We start from the raw sequence: 17,968 nt of genomic DNA, 5'->3' as shown, positions 1-17,968 counted from the left end.
ACACAGACCAGCACACGGCAACCAGGGAGTGACATACAGTAAACACAGGCGTCTTGCATGACTAACATCTCACCCTGTTCTCCTCCCACGCCTCTTGGCACTGCCTACTTTGGAATCCAACGTGGACTGAAATAACAAAAATGCTGTTACCCTACTCCAAGATCTTCCTCCCATAATAAAGATCTGATCTTCGGGCAATCATGCCAGCTTTACATCATATGGAGGCACATTGCCAAACAATGAGGGGTGATGAGCATGTTGGTGCTACAGATTCCTGGTTTCCCGGCAGAAATCTATTCAGGCAGGAAAGAAAAGTGACTCCAACCACAAGGAAAGTCCCATTGAACAATCTCCTTTCCACTTCAGGAAGCATTCAGCCTTTGCAAACATGCAGCCATTTGCATTATGTTCACCCACTCCACCCCTGCATGAAGCCATCCATGTGGATAATTAGAGCTGGGCACAGAGAAAGCATTTAGCAACCACTTGTTGCTTGATAATCAATGCACATGGTCATTGCCCACTCACTCATCAGAATATAACCTACGGATAATTTCCATGTTGCATGGTTGTGTCTGTACTGACTCCATAGGACTTAACCCTTTAAACAGATACACTGGTTCTATCTGTCCAGACCGCCCTTCCCTGTGGACCCCAATTTCCTGCTTCCATTGCCCACTCCCCAACACACACATATGCTCCAAGAGGCAATGCTTCCTGCCCATCAAGGCTCCAGGACTAAGGCAAAGTGTGGGGAGAATTTAAAGGTCCTTCTCTTGAAACTGATGCTTCATAACTGTTGACCAGTCAGTCATTTATCCCTAGATCTTTCATTCTCGTGCCTCGTCCCCTTTCATAATCTCCAATTTCCAGGTGCATTTATATCTTCCCGACTTTGTGTCTAATGCCAATTCTCCCCGGCAATGCTTGGTGCAAATCCACGAGGCTGTGTTTGAACACAGGGCAAACTCAATACCCACCAACAACTGGATACATAAAATGTATGCATGAAGCCGACTGAATATAACAAAAAATGGGGATAATGGCAACCTTCTCCCCTCCACCCAGCTGTGTTCGGGCAGGAAGGTGGGTCCAGTTTGGCCACACCCTGTGACTTTTCAAAAGAAGTGGATGAAAGACCTCGCAATTTTTCAATGTTGGCAGCTAATTGAACATTTTCAAGCACTGTGTACAAGGAATTAAATACCTCTGTGGACAGCCTCTGGCCTCAAGACAATCTAGTGTGTGACATTTACTGTACTCTACCTGCGTCTTTGCAGGACAGCTCACCAGGACCTGGAGGTCCTGACTCCGCTGTGACTAGCACACCTCCTGCCATCGCACACAGAGGTGCTATAATGCCACTTCCCTCGAAATTTAGTCATCATAGACCATCACTGTTTTTAAAGAGCTCAAACCAAGCAAATGTCATTCCTTGTGGGTATACAACTCATAGTCATCTATTTTTTGGCTTTTAATTAATGAATAGTGGTTGATCTAATGACTACCCCTTGATAGGAATTGGCCGTTGAATACATTCAGACCCCACTGGAATCGGGTGGGCCACTGGGCTGTGCAGTATGATGAATGAATGGTGAGAGGACAGTGACCATCCGCTGGCACACACTTCCTAACCAAAGCAAAAGTAAAAATCTCTGGAGAAGAGAAACGTGAAAGAAGAAACTTGACAACTCCTCATTTCTAAGGCCTGAACTGTTTCACTAGATTCTCAGTTGCTTGAAGGTAAGGATGGTGTTTATTTTGTCCAGATGTCAGAGTGTTGTGCAAAATAGGAAAATGAAAACAGTATAAGCCCCAAATTCTCTGACTTAGACTTAGCAAGAAACAAAGTTGAAACTAGAGTCCATAAGTGTTTTTAAAATTGCATGAAATGCTGAGATTAAAAAAAAAAAAAAACTGGGCTATTGACTCAAAAGCTTTGAAAGCATGAGACCTACTGTTACCTCCTATTATACATACAAGAATAAAGACCAGAAACTATAGTTGGTAGGTATCCACAGGTTCTGTATCTGTGGATTCAATCAACTGTTGGTTGAAGACATATTTTTAAAGTTACATTGTTGCTGACGTGTACTGTGTAGTTAGGTCTATGATGGGTGCTTCTGTACTAAACATGTACAGGCTTTTTTTTTTCTTGTCATTATTCCCTAAACAATACAGTACAACAACTGTTTACAAAGCATTTACATCACATTAGGTGTTATAAGTAATCTAGAGATTGTTAGATAGGACAAGGGTCTCAAGGTCTGCATGGTTCTTACTAAATGCAATTCTTGCTAACTGTTAAAATGTAGCACAGTATTTTGCAGGCGCAGCTCTCACCAGATAAGTTTGATGCAACTCAACCTGGTAAGTAGCCAACTGCAAAGAAGAAATCAACATGCAGTTAATCAGAATAAGTTTAGCCAACTGCCAAAAAGAAATCAACATGTAATTAAGCAACTAGAGTATATAAGCAATGGCTAAGCCTCCCTTCCTGAAGACAGAGCTTTGGATGTGATTCCCCTCTCCTATATTTGCTGCAAGTAAATAAAAATACCTGAGACAGCCACGTCTTGTCTCGCTCTTGGATAGAACACCCCAAGTGGCAAACCCCTTGAGTTCCGTAACAAGGTGATTTAAAGTATATGGGAGAATGTGCATAGTTTATATGCAAATACTATGCTATTTTATATAAGGGACTTGAGCATCTGAGGATTTGGGGATCAGCAGGGGTCCTGGGACCAATCCCCCACAGATATCGAGGGACGACTATATGCACAAATCAGCTATCCTGACAACACTTAAAAATATAAACATTAGCCGTATAAAAGCAAACATAAAAATACAAACATTGGGTATTTTATACGCTTTCTCTATCTTGCCACCGTAAAATCAAATAGTTTGTCTTCCATGAGATTCTACTTTACCATAATAGCTTATGGTTATATAACCTTTAACGATGGGACTATAATGCACATTTACTTGTTTGAAGAAAAGTGTTTTCTCATTGTATTTCCATAAGAGAAAGTCAGATTTAAATTGACTCAACTTCCTAATATTAGATCCACTGACTATGCCTTCATCAATCTTGTTACTATAGTAAGTCTCCTTGCCAAGTTATAAATAGGTAGTGACTATTAGAAAACACTTAAAAATACAAAGCAGAAATGTTCACTCTTTTTAAACAGCAGATTCTGACTCACTAGGTCAGTGGTGGGACCCGGGTATTCGTATTTTTTAACAAACTCCTTAGATGCTCCTGATACCCACCAAAGTTTGGGAACCAGGCAGAAGGAATCCCCAACCAAGGCATCTACAGAACTGTTTCTGAATGACACCAAGAAAGTAACCAACTTGCCAAAGTCCCCAACATGCTTGTTTTTATTAACTATTTTATTGTGATATAATTCATACAACATAAATTCTCTAAAAGCATACAATACAATGGTTTTTAGTACATTCCACACTCATGCAACTGTCACCACTATCTAATTTTAGAGCATTTTCTTTACCTCAAAAAGATCCCCTATCTATTAGCAGTCACTCCCATCCACCCCTTCCCCAGTCCCTGCAAACCACTTACCTACTTTCTGTGTCTATGGATTTGCCCATTCTAGGCATTTCCTATCAATGGAATCCTACAATACGTGGCTTTTTGCCTGGCTTCTTGCACTCAGTATGATGTTTTCAAGTCCATCCATGTCGTAACACGTGTCCATTAGTACTTCCTTCCTTTCTATGGCTGAATAATATCCCATTGTATGGATAGAACACATTTCGTTTGTCCATCAGTTGATGGACATTTAGGTTGTTTCTGGCCATTATGAAGAATGCTGCAATAAATATTCGTATACAGGGTTTTTGGTGGACATATTTTCAGTTCTCTTGGGTATATATATACCAAGGAGTAGAACTGCTGGGTCACATTCCACATTCTTTGTTTCACTTCCATATCTGAACCATTTGCTGCTCATCAGTGCCTCTATCCAACAGCCAATGAAGCAAGTTTTTACATTGTTTACCAAAAGCAGTCTTTTTCAAAGTAACTCAACTTCCTAGAATACAGCAAACAAAATCCTTTTTGTCTCCTTTGTCTTTTGATTTTTATGAGTCTTCAATTTACTGGCAGTGTGAATGACTCTCTAACCCACTTGGCATCTGCGAAAATTCCAAGAGATTACCGGTCTTAAAAACTGCTGAGAAATGGGGGATGTGTTGTGCACTTAAGTACTAACTTAACACTACAAATTAAAGTGGATTCTCTGGGGCGGGGTGGGAGGGGGAGTGGAGCGGGGAGGAACCCACACAGAAACACAGAAGCAGATTATATAGTAAGCTTTAAGGTCTAACAGCCTTTCACTAAAAATCCGTTAAAGAAAAAAATAAAGCCAAAATGTACACACACACACACACACACACACTTTCAATCAACCAAATGTGCCGAATGAAAGCATCTTTTCAGTCTCACATTTGTTCAACACAGACGGACAGGAGAAAACAAATCTATGTTTTGGGGTATAGAAGTTTCTCAGAGCAACTTTTATTAACAGGGAATTATCAGGGCTGTTCTATCCCGAGAGTTAGGCAAATATACAATTATTTGTAAAAAAGAAAAGCTCAAAGAATGCTTTTAAAAGTGTCCTACTGGAAAACTTATCCAGAACTCACATTAGCTCCTAGTGTAATAAAGTTAAATGGGAATCTACTCATTTAAAGAAAAATTAAAACACAAAATCAAGAAAACAACCAACTATTTGGCAAATAAATCCAACAGCTCAAATCCTGGTTTTGTCCTCCAAGTTTCACTCACAAACATAATAAAACATTTACACATATGGATTGTTTGTCAAAAGAGCTTAAAAACAATTCCCAGCTTTCCTGGGTTTCAGCAGATGCGCTAACAAAATCGTTATGTTTCCCTTAAAAATAAATGTTATTTCAGATTTTTTTTTCCTACTAATCCATTAACTAGGCTGTCCTTACTGCCAATTAAGTTACCACCACCCCCAACCCAACCCCACCCCCGTGCCCACAGTCCTGAATACTGAGGCAAAAAATTAAAGATTAAAAGACTGGGGACCCACAAGTATCCTGGCATATGAATGGCCAGGTGACTTTGAGTAAGTCTCTTTATCACATGGGGGACTCTGTTTCCTCACGTGTAAAACGAATGGTTGTATTGGTCCAGGGATCATCAAATTTTGTCTTTCAAGAGCCAGACAGTAAATATTTTTGGCTTTATGAGCCACATGGTCTCTACGCAACTCTGCCATTATCACGCAAAAGCAACATTAGACCCTATGTAAAGAAAAGAACAGAGTGTGTTCCAAAAAAAAAACCATTTTACTTGCAAAAATAGGCTACAAGCTGAATTTGGCCCATGGGCTGTACGTACTCTGCCAACTCCTGTGTTAAGCGATTTGGAAGGTTCCCCCCTCGGATGAGTAAACGTCACTGGCCACTGAAACCCTATGAACGATCAAGTCATCAAGGTCTGACTTTGGAGAGAGAAGTGCAGCACACAAATTCTACGGGAATCTGCACTGGGACACAGGCACTGCGCTCTTCCTCACATTCCCATCAACGGTTTCTTCCTATTTCGGTTGCTACCTCACTCATGCCCCATTGACCCTCACCATGGCCTTGGATGAAGCATCACTATGTGGGGGTGGAGTCAACCTTCCTGAAAGGATGCTGAGGGTCAGATGACACAGCCCAAAAGTGTGGAGGAAATAGCTCTCCAAGGGGAGAAGCTTGACCAATGGGAAATAGGAGAGGAGAGGGGGGTAAGCAGATCAAACACCTCTGCTTTCTTATGGACTACTCAAAGATACAGCTCCTCTTTGCAAGCCTTTCAGAGAAGTGAACACACCTGCTAAGGGACCCACTCACTGGGTTTCCACAGTTCACTCTCAACAGTAGCCAGCACATGAGGCATCTTCCTCTGTCTCCCTTCCCTTTCTCACCCACTCGCTGCACTGAGCTTACACTTCCTAAATAAGGTGTTAATACTTAATCCTTGCCTCAGGCTTTGCTTTCTAGAGAAAGAGAGCTATGGCATTACCCCCCCTTCCTGCCCCTCCCCTGCAAATGATCTTCTTTCTTTAGAAATCAAAAACATAGATAAAATAAACGCAACTATTGGATTTAAAGTGTACCAAGACTAATGCATAACAGGTAAAATAGTGATTCATATATTAAACAGAACGACTCTTGGCCTTCATTACTGGCTTGAAATACCCTTTCAATGTCCAAATGGTAAAATATATCCTAAAAATGCCTAAAAAGTCAGCATCTCTCAAAAAAGAAGACCTGAATACCTATAACCATATCACTGTTAAGTGATTAAATGTGCATATCTGGCCTTCCAATTATAAATGGAACAAATGACATTGTGCTAGATCTCTTGAAATGTAATTATCTGTTGTGCAAGTAAGAGGTCCCCCCCTTAATACCAGTGTAGGTCCCTGGGCACGACAGGCTATTGATAATAGCTCACTATCCAAGAACTAAATACAACCCCAATTTTTGGCTCGATGAGTCAACTTTTGGTGGGAATGAAGGATTTTCTGAAATAGTAGAGAACAAGAAATTTCCTGATAACAGAACCCCTATGGTTCCTGGGGCCAGAGCTCAGGGTCACCCTGCATAGCAAAACGCTCTGGAGAGCCATAAACATGGGAGATAAGGGGAGATGGGGACTTCCCAAAGTCTCATAAAGCATGTTTGCCGGCCTTACTGAGTGTCTGTGAACAACATTATTACATTAACTTACCCACTGAAACTTCCTATTAGCCATTTGGCCCAACACTATTTATTAAATAATCTATGTTTTCCCCAATGATTTAGCCTATCACCCCTAACATAAATCTGATCTATATTTCAGTATGTCTCTGACTGCCCCTCCCTGACAATCTTTTCTCCCTTGCCTTTTATTCCATTACCTCCTCCTAGGTTCCTCATATCTCTGACAATTCTTTCAAAGTCTCCTTCGCCCCTCCCTAAAAGGTTGTTCTGCAGCGCTCTCTCCTGGAGGCTTGCCCTGAGCGGTCCCCTGCATTCTGACTTCATTTCTCTGGTGATAAAATGCAAATTCTGGGTCACCACCCATGGTTGTGCAGGTTGGTCACTGCACAACAGTCCGGGCCGAGGGGGCATGTAGAGGTGAGATCCATTCTGCCTCTGCTTGCCAAGCCACACACCCACAGCGCCTCAGATTCCCATCCCTAGCCCAGATGTCCCCTGAGTCACAGACCCATCCATCCAAACATATGCTAGCCATCTCTCCCTGAACGTCCCCCAAGGAACCATATACTGGATTCATCTTCTTTCTTCCAAACCTGTGCCTCCCTCGTGCACCTGTTCTCACTGCATGGCTCTGGCACACAAGGCAGAAAACTCAGAGGAATCTAAGCGGTCTTCTTTCCCTGACCTGCCACATCCTGTGTGACAGATTTACCTCTTCTCCAGTCACAGCTATAGACGTGGAGTTGACCTCATTACTTCTCTTCTCATTTAGGCTGCCAGGCTCCATGCTTACTGTCTTTAAACCTTTCACTCTGCTGCACAAGTAATCTTGCCACAATATTCTGATCATGTCATGCCACCGCTCAGCATCCTACCAGAGCTTGCCACTGTCCACAGGGCAAAGTCCCAACTCCTCAAAGTGCCTCAGGGGGTCTTTAATGGGTCAGACCCCTCACCCCCCTCTCACCTCTCTGTTCCTTACCAAATACATCAGCCTTTCCTTGCTGCCTCTCCTTTGCTCATGCAGACACCTCAGCATGGAATCCCTGAGTCAAGGGCTGCCTCTTCAAAGACTTGTTTGATACCTGCATAAAGTTGATGCCTCCCTTCCTTGAGCCCCCCAGAATTCAACACAAACACCCGCAATGCTTATTAGTCTCTATGTGTCTCTGACTCCATTAGATCTGAGGTCTTTGAAGGCGGAGATGGCCTTTCATTGGATTTTGTATCCCCAGCCTAGCTGAGCAATGGGACAATCCCTATCCATAAAATCCTAAATGGATTTGAAAATAAGCAGATTAGCCAGAGCAAGGTAATACAAATGTAAATTGGTCTGTAAACTAGTTGTATTTGTATGTGGTATAAAAAACGAGGACAGAACACCTATTGTGCCCGAGCGCACGCTGCAAAAGAAATGATTAGGGATTAAGGAGACTAGAAGTATATATTTGGGAAAAAAGTGGACAGAAGAGAGGACTGGCTCGTGGCGGCTTAGAGCAGGGTACTGCTGGCATCGGCTTCCTGGGCAATGGTGCATGGCTCTGGCCGGAGTCACAGGCGGAAGAGCCGTAAGAGTTGGGGAGAAAGGTGGACACAGTGGGCCCCGCTGTTAGGAGACAAACTCAGATGGCTCCAGGATTCAGGAGGTCAGATAAATGCAGGTGTGAGAAGAGCCAGCGGCTATTCTGATAGGTCCTTCCCTGAAGAGAGGCGGTCATATTCAAAAATTTAGAAAGCAGCCCAGCAGCCAAACAAAACGTGTCTAAGAAAAGATTCCAGAGAAGACAGCCAGGCTTCCTATTTCCTTAGACTAAGGAGGGAAATCCTTAACATGATGGCCATGGGCTGCATGATCCTTGCAAACATGATTAACTCCTTGCTATCAAGAAAGCATTTCCCATTGGCAACTCCTTCATCCTTCCCATGTGAGCTGAAAGGTACCTCCTTCTCCAGGAAGCCTCCCCTGACTTCCCAGTGTCTCACTTGAACATGCTCCCAAAACACCCTGGGCTTCTCCTTAACAGCCCTGGTCAGGATTGTAATCAAGCACATACTCACTCAGAATCGGTTTCCACTATAAGATGAAGCATTTTGAGGGCAGGGACTGCTTCTTTATTATTATAACCCCAGCATCCAATACTCTGCCTAGACTATATTTGAGGCCCCATAAGTGTTTGTTGAATCAATGATTCAGTCAAACAGATAAAGAAGGAATTAAACAGTGAATGAATAAAATTGGCATGTGTTCTACAATGCAAGACCAAGGAACCAGGATTATCAGCAGTGTATCAGAGGAGGGGACGGGCAAATAGGGCCAGTCATACTGCAGATGACAGAGCGACTGGAGCAGGGGTCGGCAGCCAGCATGGCCTGCAAGCCAACCCCAGCCCACCCTATCATACAGCGCGTGAACTCCTGAACTAAGATCATTGTTTACATTTTTAAATAGTTGAAAAAGAAGACTATTTCGGGGTGGCTGGTTAGCTCAGTCGGTTAGAGCGCGGTGCTCTTAACAGGGTTGATGATTCAATCCCCACATGGGCCACTGTGGGCTGCGCCCTCCACAACTAGATTGAAACAACTACTTGACTTGGAGCTGATGGGTCCCGGAAAAATACCCTTAAAAATAAATAAAAGTTTAAAAAAGAAGAAGACTATTGCATGACATGCGGAAGTTATTTGAAAATCACATTTCAGTGTCCATACATAAAGTTTAATTGGAACACAGCTACACCCATTGGTTTATGTATTGTCTATGGCTGCTTTCAAACGACAGTGGTAGAGTTGAGTAGCTGTGACAGAGACCATATGCACCTCAAAGACTAAATGGTTTACTACCTGGCCCTTTACATAAAAAGTTTGCTGAACCCTGGCCTAGATTCTCTTGGGATCGCTATATCCCAGGACCACAAAAAGTCCTGACCTAGTAGCATATGCTAAAGCCAGGACCTCAAAAAAAAAACGCTGCCAGACACTGTCTGTTAATGTAAAATGGGACTTAAATATCCCCTTAATAAAGAGGGGCTAGTTAAACTAATGATAGCATACACTAGCGATGGACTATTACACAGCTTTTTTTTTTTAAATTAGTTAGGCTGAAACATACAAATATAGAAAGATGCCCATCATAGACTGTCAGAGCAAATTATAGAACAATATGGATAGTATTTTCCAATTTATTAGAAAGAATAACCATGCATATGTTTAGAAGGTGAGAGAATATGAATATCTAGAAGAATATGTGTGATAAATAGCTCCAGGGACTGGAACCAGGTATTTTTATTTTAAACACTTTTCCAACTTACTAAATTTCTTTTTACTGAGAATATATTATTTTCTAATTTAAAACACACACACACACAAAAAAATGCTGATTTTAGAAAGCCACTTTTACCCCCACCCTGGCATGGATCCAAATTCTTGATGAGCTCAGGATCATATGGTCCAATTTCTGCATTTTGCAGTTGGGGAGTTGCACATAAAACATTTTCCTCTGAAACTTCAAAGTCTGATAACAGTACAAAGCTGCTCATGTGTTTGTTTTGAGGAAGCTGAAGAATAGAATGGTCAGAAATAGTCCTACTTCCCTTTTCCTAGAAACCCCGCTTACCTATTCAACTGGAACACCCACTTGGGGCCCGTGGAAGGCCAGGTTGCCAGGGCATATGAACAAACCAACCGCCCGAGTGGCAGCTGTCAGCTGCTTTCTCTGTTGCTCCCTCTAAACAGCACCTGGCTCTGCTGTCACCAGGACACCTTCAAGTGCAGGCTCCTAATCATCAGCCATATTAAGGATCCCATCAGGTGGGACGAGGTGGCCATAAGTCAGGTAGACACAGATGAGGGAAGTGAGAACCACGACTGAGCCAACAGGTGGATTTAGGTAAAATTTCAGGTTCTGACTTGGCACAAACATCTGTGATTTCTACCAAATCTAACTTTCTGTATTTCTATCCTTTGTTCTCTCACAGCGATATCCTTGGGGAGTCCTGGAGGTCAAGAGACAGAGCTGTTTGCTGGTTTTGCTCTGCCCTGCCCATGACCAGTCAGCAGCACGACTCTGCTCACTTGTTATAGGAACCCATCAAAACTCCTTTTATTTATTTATTTATTTATTTATTTATTTATTTACTTACTTACTTACTTACTTATTTTAAGTGTGTTTTTCCAGGACCCATCAGCTCCAAGTCAAGTAGTTGTTTCAATCTAGTTGTGGAGGGCACAGCTCATAGTGGCCCATGCGGGGATCGAACCGGCAACCTTGTCGTTAAGAGCACCTGCTCTCTAACCAACTGAGCTAACCAGCTGCCCCTACAGGCTCTTTCATAAACTTTCTCCCCCCTTCTTGCCAGTTACCCTCCCGTCTACATCCTGTGATCCTGGAGTCATTGTGAAGGCTCAGGAAGTCCCTAGTAATTGGGGGCATGGAGATGCGGTCCTAACACAGAAACGCATATGGAAACTGTATAATCTGTTAGAATAAATAATCCATAAGCAGCCCCAGCATTCCCCAAAGAACATACCAAGAAATGCCAGCCAGTGAGACAATTCAGGGAAAAGAAAGATATGCTGTGAAGGTAGGAAAACGACACTTGCAATGCCTGTTTGGGAGATCCTGCATCATTTAATACATTCAAAATGTCCAGAAACCATGCAGTAGCTAAACCTGTTCAACTTGATTTAAACCAGCTGTTGACCACAGAACTGTTCGAGATCCCAATTCGGAAAACACAGTTCCACACTGTGAGGTTGGGTTCAACAAACATGCTCAGGTTGTGAGGGTCTGAAGATGACCCCAACCTTGAAGGGCAGCCTTCCCAATCCAGCTTCAGGTCCCTAGCACGAAGCTCTGGGCACAAAACAGACTCTGAGGTAGATTTCTGAAGAAAAAGTCTGAAAACCAAGAGGTGGAGGAGGGAGGAGAAAACTTGCTCCTCCAGAGAGACAGAAACCTGGGGGCTGGTGAGAATGCTTCCCAGGCTGGGACTCACCATTGGTGGTCGTGTTGACATAGTAACGCCGCCCCTGAGGGGACAGGTAGCTTTGCCAGCCAGGTGGAAGGACAACAGTCTGGCTTTCTTCTCCTGGCGGAGGGGGGACCATTCCAGGCTTCTGTTGAGGAGAAAAGAAAAGGTCACACACATTTGGCATTTCTGCAGTAACTGTTTTTCAACCAGGAAGTCAGAGGCAGATGAAGTCACCCTGGAATAGCTCCATGTTGGGGGCCGGGGGGATTGCCCACAGGACTCCCTAAGGGAGGTCACAGGCCACACGTGTGTGATTTTGGCAGTTGCCTGAGTGTGAGGTGTGAGGAGTGCTTGCCTTTTCAGAGCCACCGCAGCAGGACAGCCTCCCCTAGAGGACAGAGGGAAGTGCCAGTCAGTTAACAGAGCTCGAGTTTCTCGTCATAGCCCCTAGAAAACTCTCACTGGGGTGCTCCACTTCCTGGGGGTCCATCACTCTACGCACTCCAGCTGTGGAATGTGAAGCCTGAAATCCTGGGACCACCGAGCAGAGCAGCAGATAAGCCCCAGGGCCTGCTGTGAGAACCTACCAGAAGTAATTAATACAAGTCTCAGCAGAGCAAGATGTAAAACCATCTATAATAATGCCCAGAATCGATGAAGAGCGAGGTGGGGTTTTCTCAAGTGTCCGAATCACTCAAAGAGAACTGGGAATCTGAGACAAAACGAAGACTGTCCTTTCATCACACGCACTTATGTGCAGTTTAATTATTTTAACCATACACAGTAGTACTTTCCTTAAAAAAAAAAAAAAATGGAGGAAAATATATAGAACACAGAGAAGCTAAGTATAGACACAGATGCTAAAACAGAATTGATTTCCAGTGGTGGAATTACAGGAAGCTTTTATTCCCTTCTTTGTATTTATCTCTTCCATCTAAATTCTCTTCAATAAACACAAAAATAAAAGTTGTTAGCTAAAGAACATTTGAATGTAAGGAAAGAAGGTTCAAATTAGCTCACATAATTTCTGTGCCTTGTGAAGAAAGTCAATTGACCAAAGACAGGATTCTAGCCACAGGAGGAGAGGAGCCATGAATTTCTCAGCAAAGCTGGACCCTGTTCAGAAATATTAAAACGAATCAGCTCTAAATGTCCTCAGCAACCCCCAGCCATGCCCACAAGGTAGTTTTTGGTCACTGATGACCACAGCATAAGAGAACAAGATAACAGATTGAAAGTGAGCAGTAGACACTCAGCTCCCCGACTGCTCTCAGCTGTCTGCAGACTGCAAAGCCACGTGCTTCTGCTTCCTAAGGTGCCCTGTGTGCCCCTGCAGGATGGGATCGATCCTAGATGCTCCTGGGACTTCAAGTAAACATGGCCTCCCGGTGGCCCTCTGTGTAGCTGCAGTATATGTTTCATTATGAAGTTTTACTATTTAATTAAAAACCTTCCCCTTATGCCCTGAATGCTTCTGTCTCCCACACCTGTTAACCTGCAGCAGCTCTTTGATTCAGTGTGAAAGCCTGGCTTTTAAACTGCCAGGTGCCAGGGAGATGGACAGCAGGCGGGCAGCCTTCTCACTAGCAGGCACATGAGCATGTTTACTTGGGCCTCCAGACACTGCTCTGGCCGCTCCCAGATTGGCAGGTGGTCAAAACACATGCAAGACAAATATAGCTTTCTGTTGAGTAGTGTGTGTGCGTGTGCGTGTGCGTGTGTGTGTGTGTGTGTGTGTGTGTGTGTAATAACCCACATACAGGAGATACACATTTTGTCTGAGTGGGGTTGGGAGTAAAATAGGAAGATGGAGGTCAGGGGGCTTGGCTGAAGAAAGAAATATTCTACAACCAGGTTGCTTCTGCTTGAGTCAGGCAACTTATAGCGTCTAAGATGGGAAGGCCAGACTGGTGTTTGTCCAAATAACCAGGGAGGACATGGGAAATTGTTAAAGGGTATTAAGTGAGTGTCTGAGATTGACATGGCCAGAAACGGGTTGCAGGGGACAGAGGGACCCGAAAGCACAGTGAACACAGGCCTCTGGCTTCGGGCTCAAACCTGACTTGGCCACTTAGTACTCCCGCGACCCAGGGAAATGACTCAACCAGCTGTGTCTATTTCCACATCTATAAAACGGAGGAGGATGTTATCCCAGTTGTGGAAGACACTGTGGAGAGTAATAACAACAAACTCAGCACCTGGGAAAGTTCCGGTCACTAAGAATGCTCAATAAATGGGGGCTTCCAGTATAAGGGGGGCCACCTAGGTGCCGAGTAAGACCAGGCTTCATGCAGCCTCCACTGTGGTGTCAAGTTCACCCCAACCTCACCATCATTGCGGCTGAACTGTCACTATTAACAGTCACATCTCCCAGGTTTCTGTTTCCAAGGCGACCTGACTTAAAAGACAAACACAGGCCTGCTGGGGAGATTAACACACTAAGACACTGAGGACCACATCCTGGTGAGAAGGCTGGGCGATGAAGAGAACGCTCCTTAGCTGGGCCGGCTGAGTGACTGGACTGAACCTTTGACTCTCTGTGCCCTACCTGTGACGTAGCAACAACACCTGCTGCATGGTGCTTTTCTCTTTAGAACGACTGTAGTTAATTTATCTAAATAACCCTGTGGGGTCAGAAAAGGCTCTGGTTTACATTTGAGAACTCTGATGACCATTTGATTACTGCTCTGAAGTCTCCCCAGCTAGAAAATGCAGGACCCGCCATCTTGAATACTATAAAAGGTGCCTGCAGGGAGGCACCCATGATACTGAGCCAAGAGGTGCCAAGAAGTGCCGAATGAAGGGAGGAGGGCACCTAGGCCAATTTCCTAACTTGGCCAGCGTGGCAAAAGTGGTGTCCGCATCCCCCTCCAGAACAGCCATCAGTCCCCGCTCTGCTTGCCATCTGACTGTGCTTTTCCTCCATTCCCCCAAGGCAGCCTCCTTGCCTTTCCCGTCTCACAGAAAGAAGTTATTCCTGTTGGCTAGACTGAAACAAGTCAGGAGTCAAAAGATGTGGAGACAACTGTGTACATACTCAAGGGAATTGAAAATACTCTCAGACACTTATACACCCTGTTCTAGCATTATCCACAATAGCCAAAAGATAGAAACAACCCAAGTGTCCATTAACCGAGGAATGGACAAACACAATGTGGTGAATCCATACAAAAAATAGGTAGCCATCAAAAGGGACAAAGTACTAATACAAGCTACAACATGGATGATCCTTGAAATCACGCCACGTGAAATAAGCTAGACACAAAAGGCCACGTACTGTATGATTCCACTTACGTGAAATGTCCAGAATAGGAAAATCCACATATACAGAAAGCCAATTACTAGTGGTTGCCAGGGGCTGGGGAGGGTGGGTGGGTAAGTACAGGGTTTTCTTTTGGGGGTGATAAAAATGTTTTGGAACTAGACAGTGGTGGTAGTTACACAAAACTGTGAATGTGTAAAAGTCATGGAAGATAAATTTTATGTTAGGTGTATTTTACCACAATAAAAAAACTTTTGGAAAGACATAAACAAGGCAGAAGTTAGCCTCTCAACCTGCAGGCTCTCATTTACAACCTCCAAACCACCAACATTACCTCACCACTTTGCCCGTGGAGGTGCAGGCGTCCTGGGAGAACTGCTCCACAGCCACCAAGAGGATACAGCATGAGCAACTACCCAATAATTAAGGTCTCTACCAACTTATTCTTCTAATTAGCTTCCTGCCAAGTCAAATCCTTCCCTTCCCTTCCTTAGTCCTGTGGCTTCTCCCCCCCTCCATTCTGTCAGCTCTTTCCCATGGGAATAGGATCTAGAAGCAGGGCTGACACAGGTCCTACCTACAAGGAACAAGGTCAGAGGGAGTGGGCAGAGATGAAGATGGTTTTCTCAACTCAGAAATTCTTAACCTAATGCACAATATGACTTTGTGGGAGTTATAAAACCCTGCCCCTTCTTCCCCTGGATGGACCATCCACCCAGAGTGCAAGGCTGGGTGTCAGGCTCCCTGGGCCCCGTCATCTGGGTCCCCTTATTCAGTAAGCAACTTGCTCAACTACATATGGAAACTCATCCTCTGAGAATTTGAGGAAAATTAGATCTTCTGCCCCCAAAATGGATGCATGTGTGCATACAGCCTCACTCTATTTTATCAAGAGGTTTCCACACCACTTCAGAACCCTAGCCTAATAGGTACTCAAGATATGTCTGCACTCAGATTCTATTTCTGCCCATCGATAATGACTTTGACCACTCACTAAATGTCTGCAAGTACACCAAGGACTGGGTCAGGCACTTAACACATCATCTCGAATCTTTGCAACAAGCCTGCCACATAGATGCCATTCTCCCCCCATTTTAAAATGAGGAATCTAGGACTCAGAAAATTTAACAACTTTCCCCACATTGCACAGCTAATTAAATGATAAAACCGAACTTTAAAATATCAGCTTTGTTCTAGACACGTCCATCCAGTTACCTACATCCAGGCTACCCTCGGTCGGTCTTTCCCCAGCTCTCCATAACAAGCTCCATTTCTTCACCTGCACCACCTGACATCCCAGCTCCCACCCAAGGAGGATGACAACTCAGGCCTGATTCTCCTGCCTGGAGCAGTCTCCAGCCAAGTGTGCACATGCTTTCCCAGGAGATGTACAGAAATATCACCACCCACATCCAAGCAATCACGTTCCCCGGCTGTACTTCATTATCTCCTTATTTAAAATAACACAACCAAAAAAAATTGTCCTGTTAATGATGGCTACTGATTCCCCTTGGGGAGAAGAAATGAGCAAGCAAGCAAAGGGAAGTTACCCAGAGATGAAAACAAATCCCCCTACAGCAATGTTTCTCAGTGTGGTCCCTGTGCCACCCTGTCAGTCACCTGACATGGGGGTCACAGTGCAGATTCCAGGGTCCTGATCCAACCACCAAATCAACCTGGAGCCTGGGGGCCACCTTTTAACATGTATCCTAGGTGAGTCTTACACTCACTGAATTCAGAAGAAATTGGTTTGCAGCCTTAGAGGGAGCAACCGAGAGAAGACATCCCTTCTGAAATCAAAACTGGAAACATAAAATTTTAATAAGCACAATTTATAAAAAGACAGTGTTTAGCTGCACAGCTCCTTATTAATGAAAAGGATCCTAGCCCCTAGCCCAAACCCTTCAAATAAACTATTTTAAGAGAGATTCCATCTTGTCTCTGTGGCCTCCAGTCAGTATGAACCCCCACTCTTTGCTCCCCACAGCCATCACCACTCTTTTTTCAAGTTCAACCTGGGACTCCTTCCCCCTCTGGGGGCTTCTGGGAACACCTGATTCTTACCTTCTGCAGATGTGAGCAAATGTTACTTGCTGATGTTAACTGGTGGTCGTCAGGTACCTGTTTTAGCAGCCAGATCAGACAGTTTTAAGGTCCTCCCATTCCCTGTCTTCTCACTCCCCAAGCCCAGAAGCAATAGGAGTGCTAAAGAAAGGCATATCCGCAGGGCCCCACACCCCCACTCTCTGCACACCCAGATCTATATATAACATGTCTGAAGTTGTCAGCCTAACAAGCCACTTTCTGGCAGACCCGTTACCATGGCAATGACTGCTAATGAGCCCGGTGCCGTGATTGGCACTACTTGAAGGCTCTTCCATAACGAATTCTCCAGCAAGTTCGGCTTTCCCAAACGCATAGCCAGCTGGACACCCAGAAGCTGTCAGGGCATGGCGGGGTGGGCCTGGAAGGCCTCAGTCCCTGGGAACCAGGTCCTTGCTAGTAGTGCTCCCTGAGCAGTCCCAGACCCAGCAGCCAGGAGGGGCCTCCACTGTCACTCACAGGGAGTCAACCAATCAGTGACAGGGGCTGCAAGGGAGCCACCAAGAAGACCCAGACCCAGCTGGGCCAGAGACTGGAGAGTCCGCTCCACACCTTTCTGCTGGACACCTATTTAGAGTGGAGAGACTCCTACACAAAGCTGGAAACAGCTACCCAAGGATAGATGATGTCCTCTGGCAACAGGTAAAGACACAAAGCATGAAGCAGGGCACCACGTCCTACAGTGATGCCACCAGCCTCAGGATCTGTGTCTACAAGGATAATGGGCACCTCTCCTCTGCCTCACCGGTGGATGTACTATTCTCTCCAGCTCTGGCAGCCTTTCTCTATCCATTCAGAGAGAGCAACTCACAGAAAATACCTGGGGAGGAAGCTGGGGACTATGGCAATGGCACGGTGCATTCTGAGAAATGTAATCCCTACAAAC

At 44.5% G+C, this 17,968-nt stretch overlaps 1 protein-coding gene across 12 annotated transcripts in view; it reads right to left on the bottom strand.

The window, feature by feature from the left end:
* GAS7 (growth arrest specific 7) overlaps nt 1-17,968 on the bottom strand; it is a 209,415-nt gene that overhangs the window by 72,432 nt on the left and 119,015 nt on the right. For 8 of the 12 annotated variants that reach the window (XM_019755227.2, XM_019755228.2, XM_074320748.1 and 5 more), the window contains exon 2: nt 11,742-11,862. In XM_019755227.2, coding sequence (XP_019610786.1) covers nt 11,742-11,862 — 121 coding nt within the window. Of the gene's footprint in view, nt 1-11,741; nt 11,863-12,737; nt 12,834-17,043; nt 17,213-17,968 lie in introns of those variants that run through there. The other 4 variants (XM_074320745.1, XM_019755231.2, XM_074320749.1 and 1 more) reach the window with 4 other exon arrangements.

This window comes from Rhinolophus sinicus, linkage group LG15 (assembly GCF_036562045.2).
Source record: "Rhinolophus sinicus isolate RSC01 linkage group LG15, ASM3656204v1, whole genome shotgun sequence".
NCBI lineage: Eukaryota > Metazoa > Chordata > Mammalia > Chiroptera > Rhinolophidae > Rhinolophus > Rhinolophus sinicus.
Note: the sequence above shows the minus strand (reverse complement) of the source record. Positions and strands in the feature narration are given on the sequence as shown.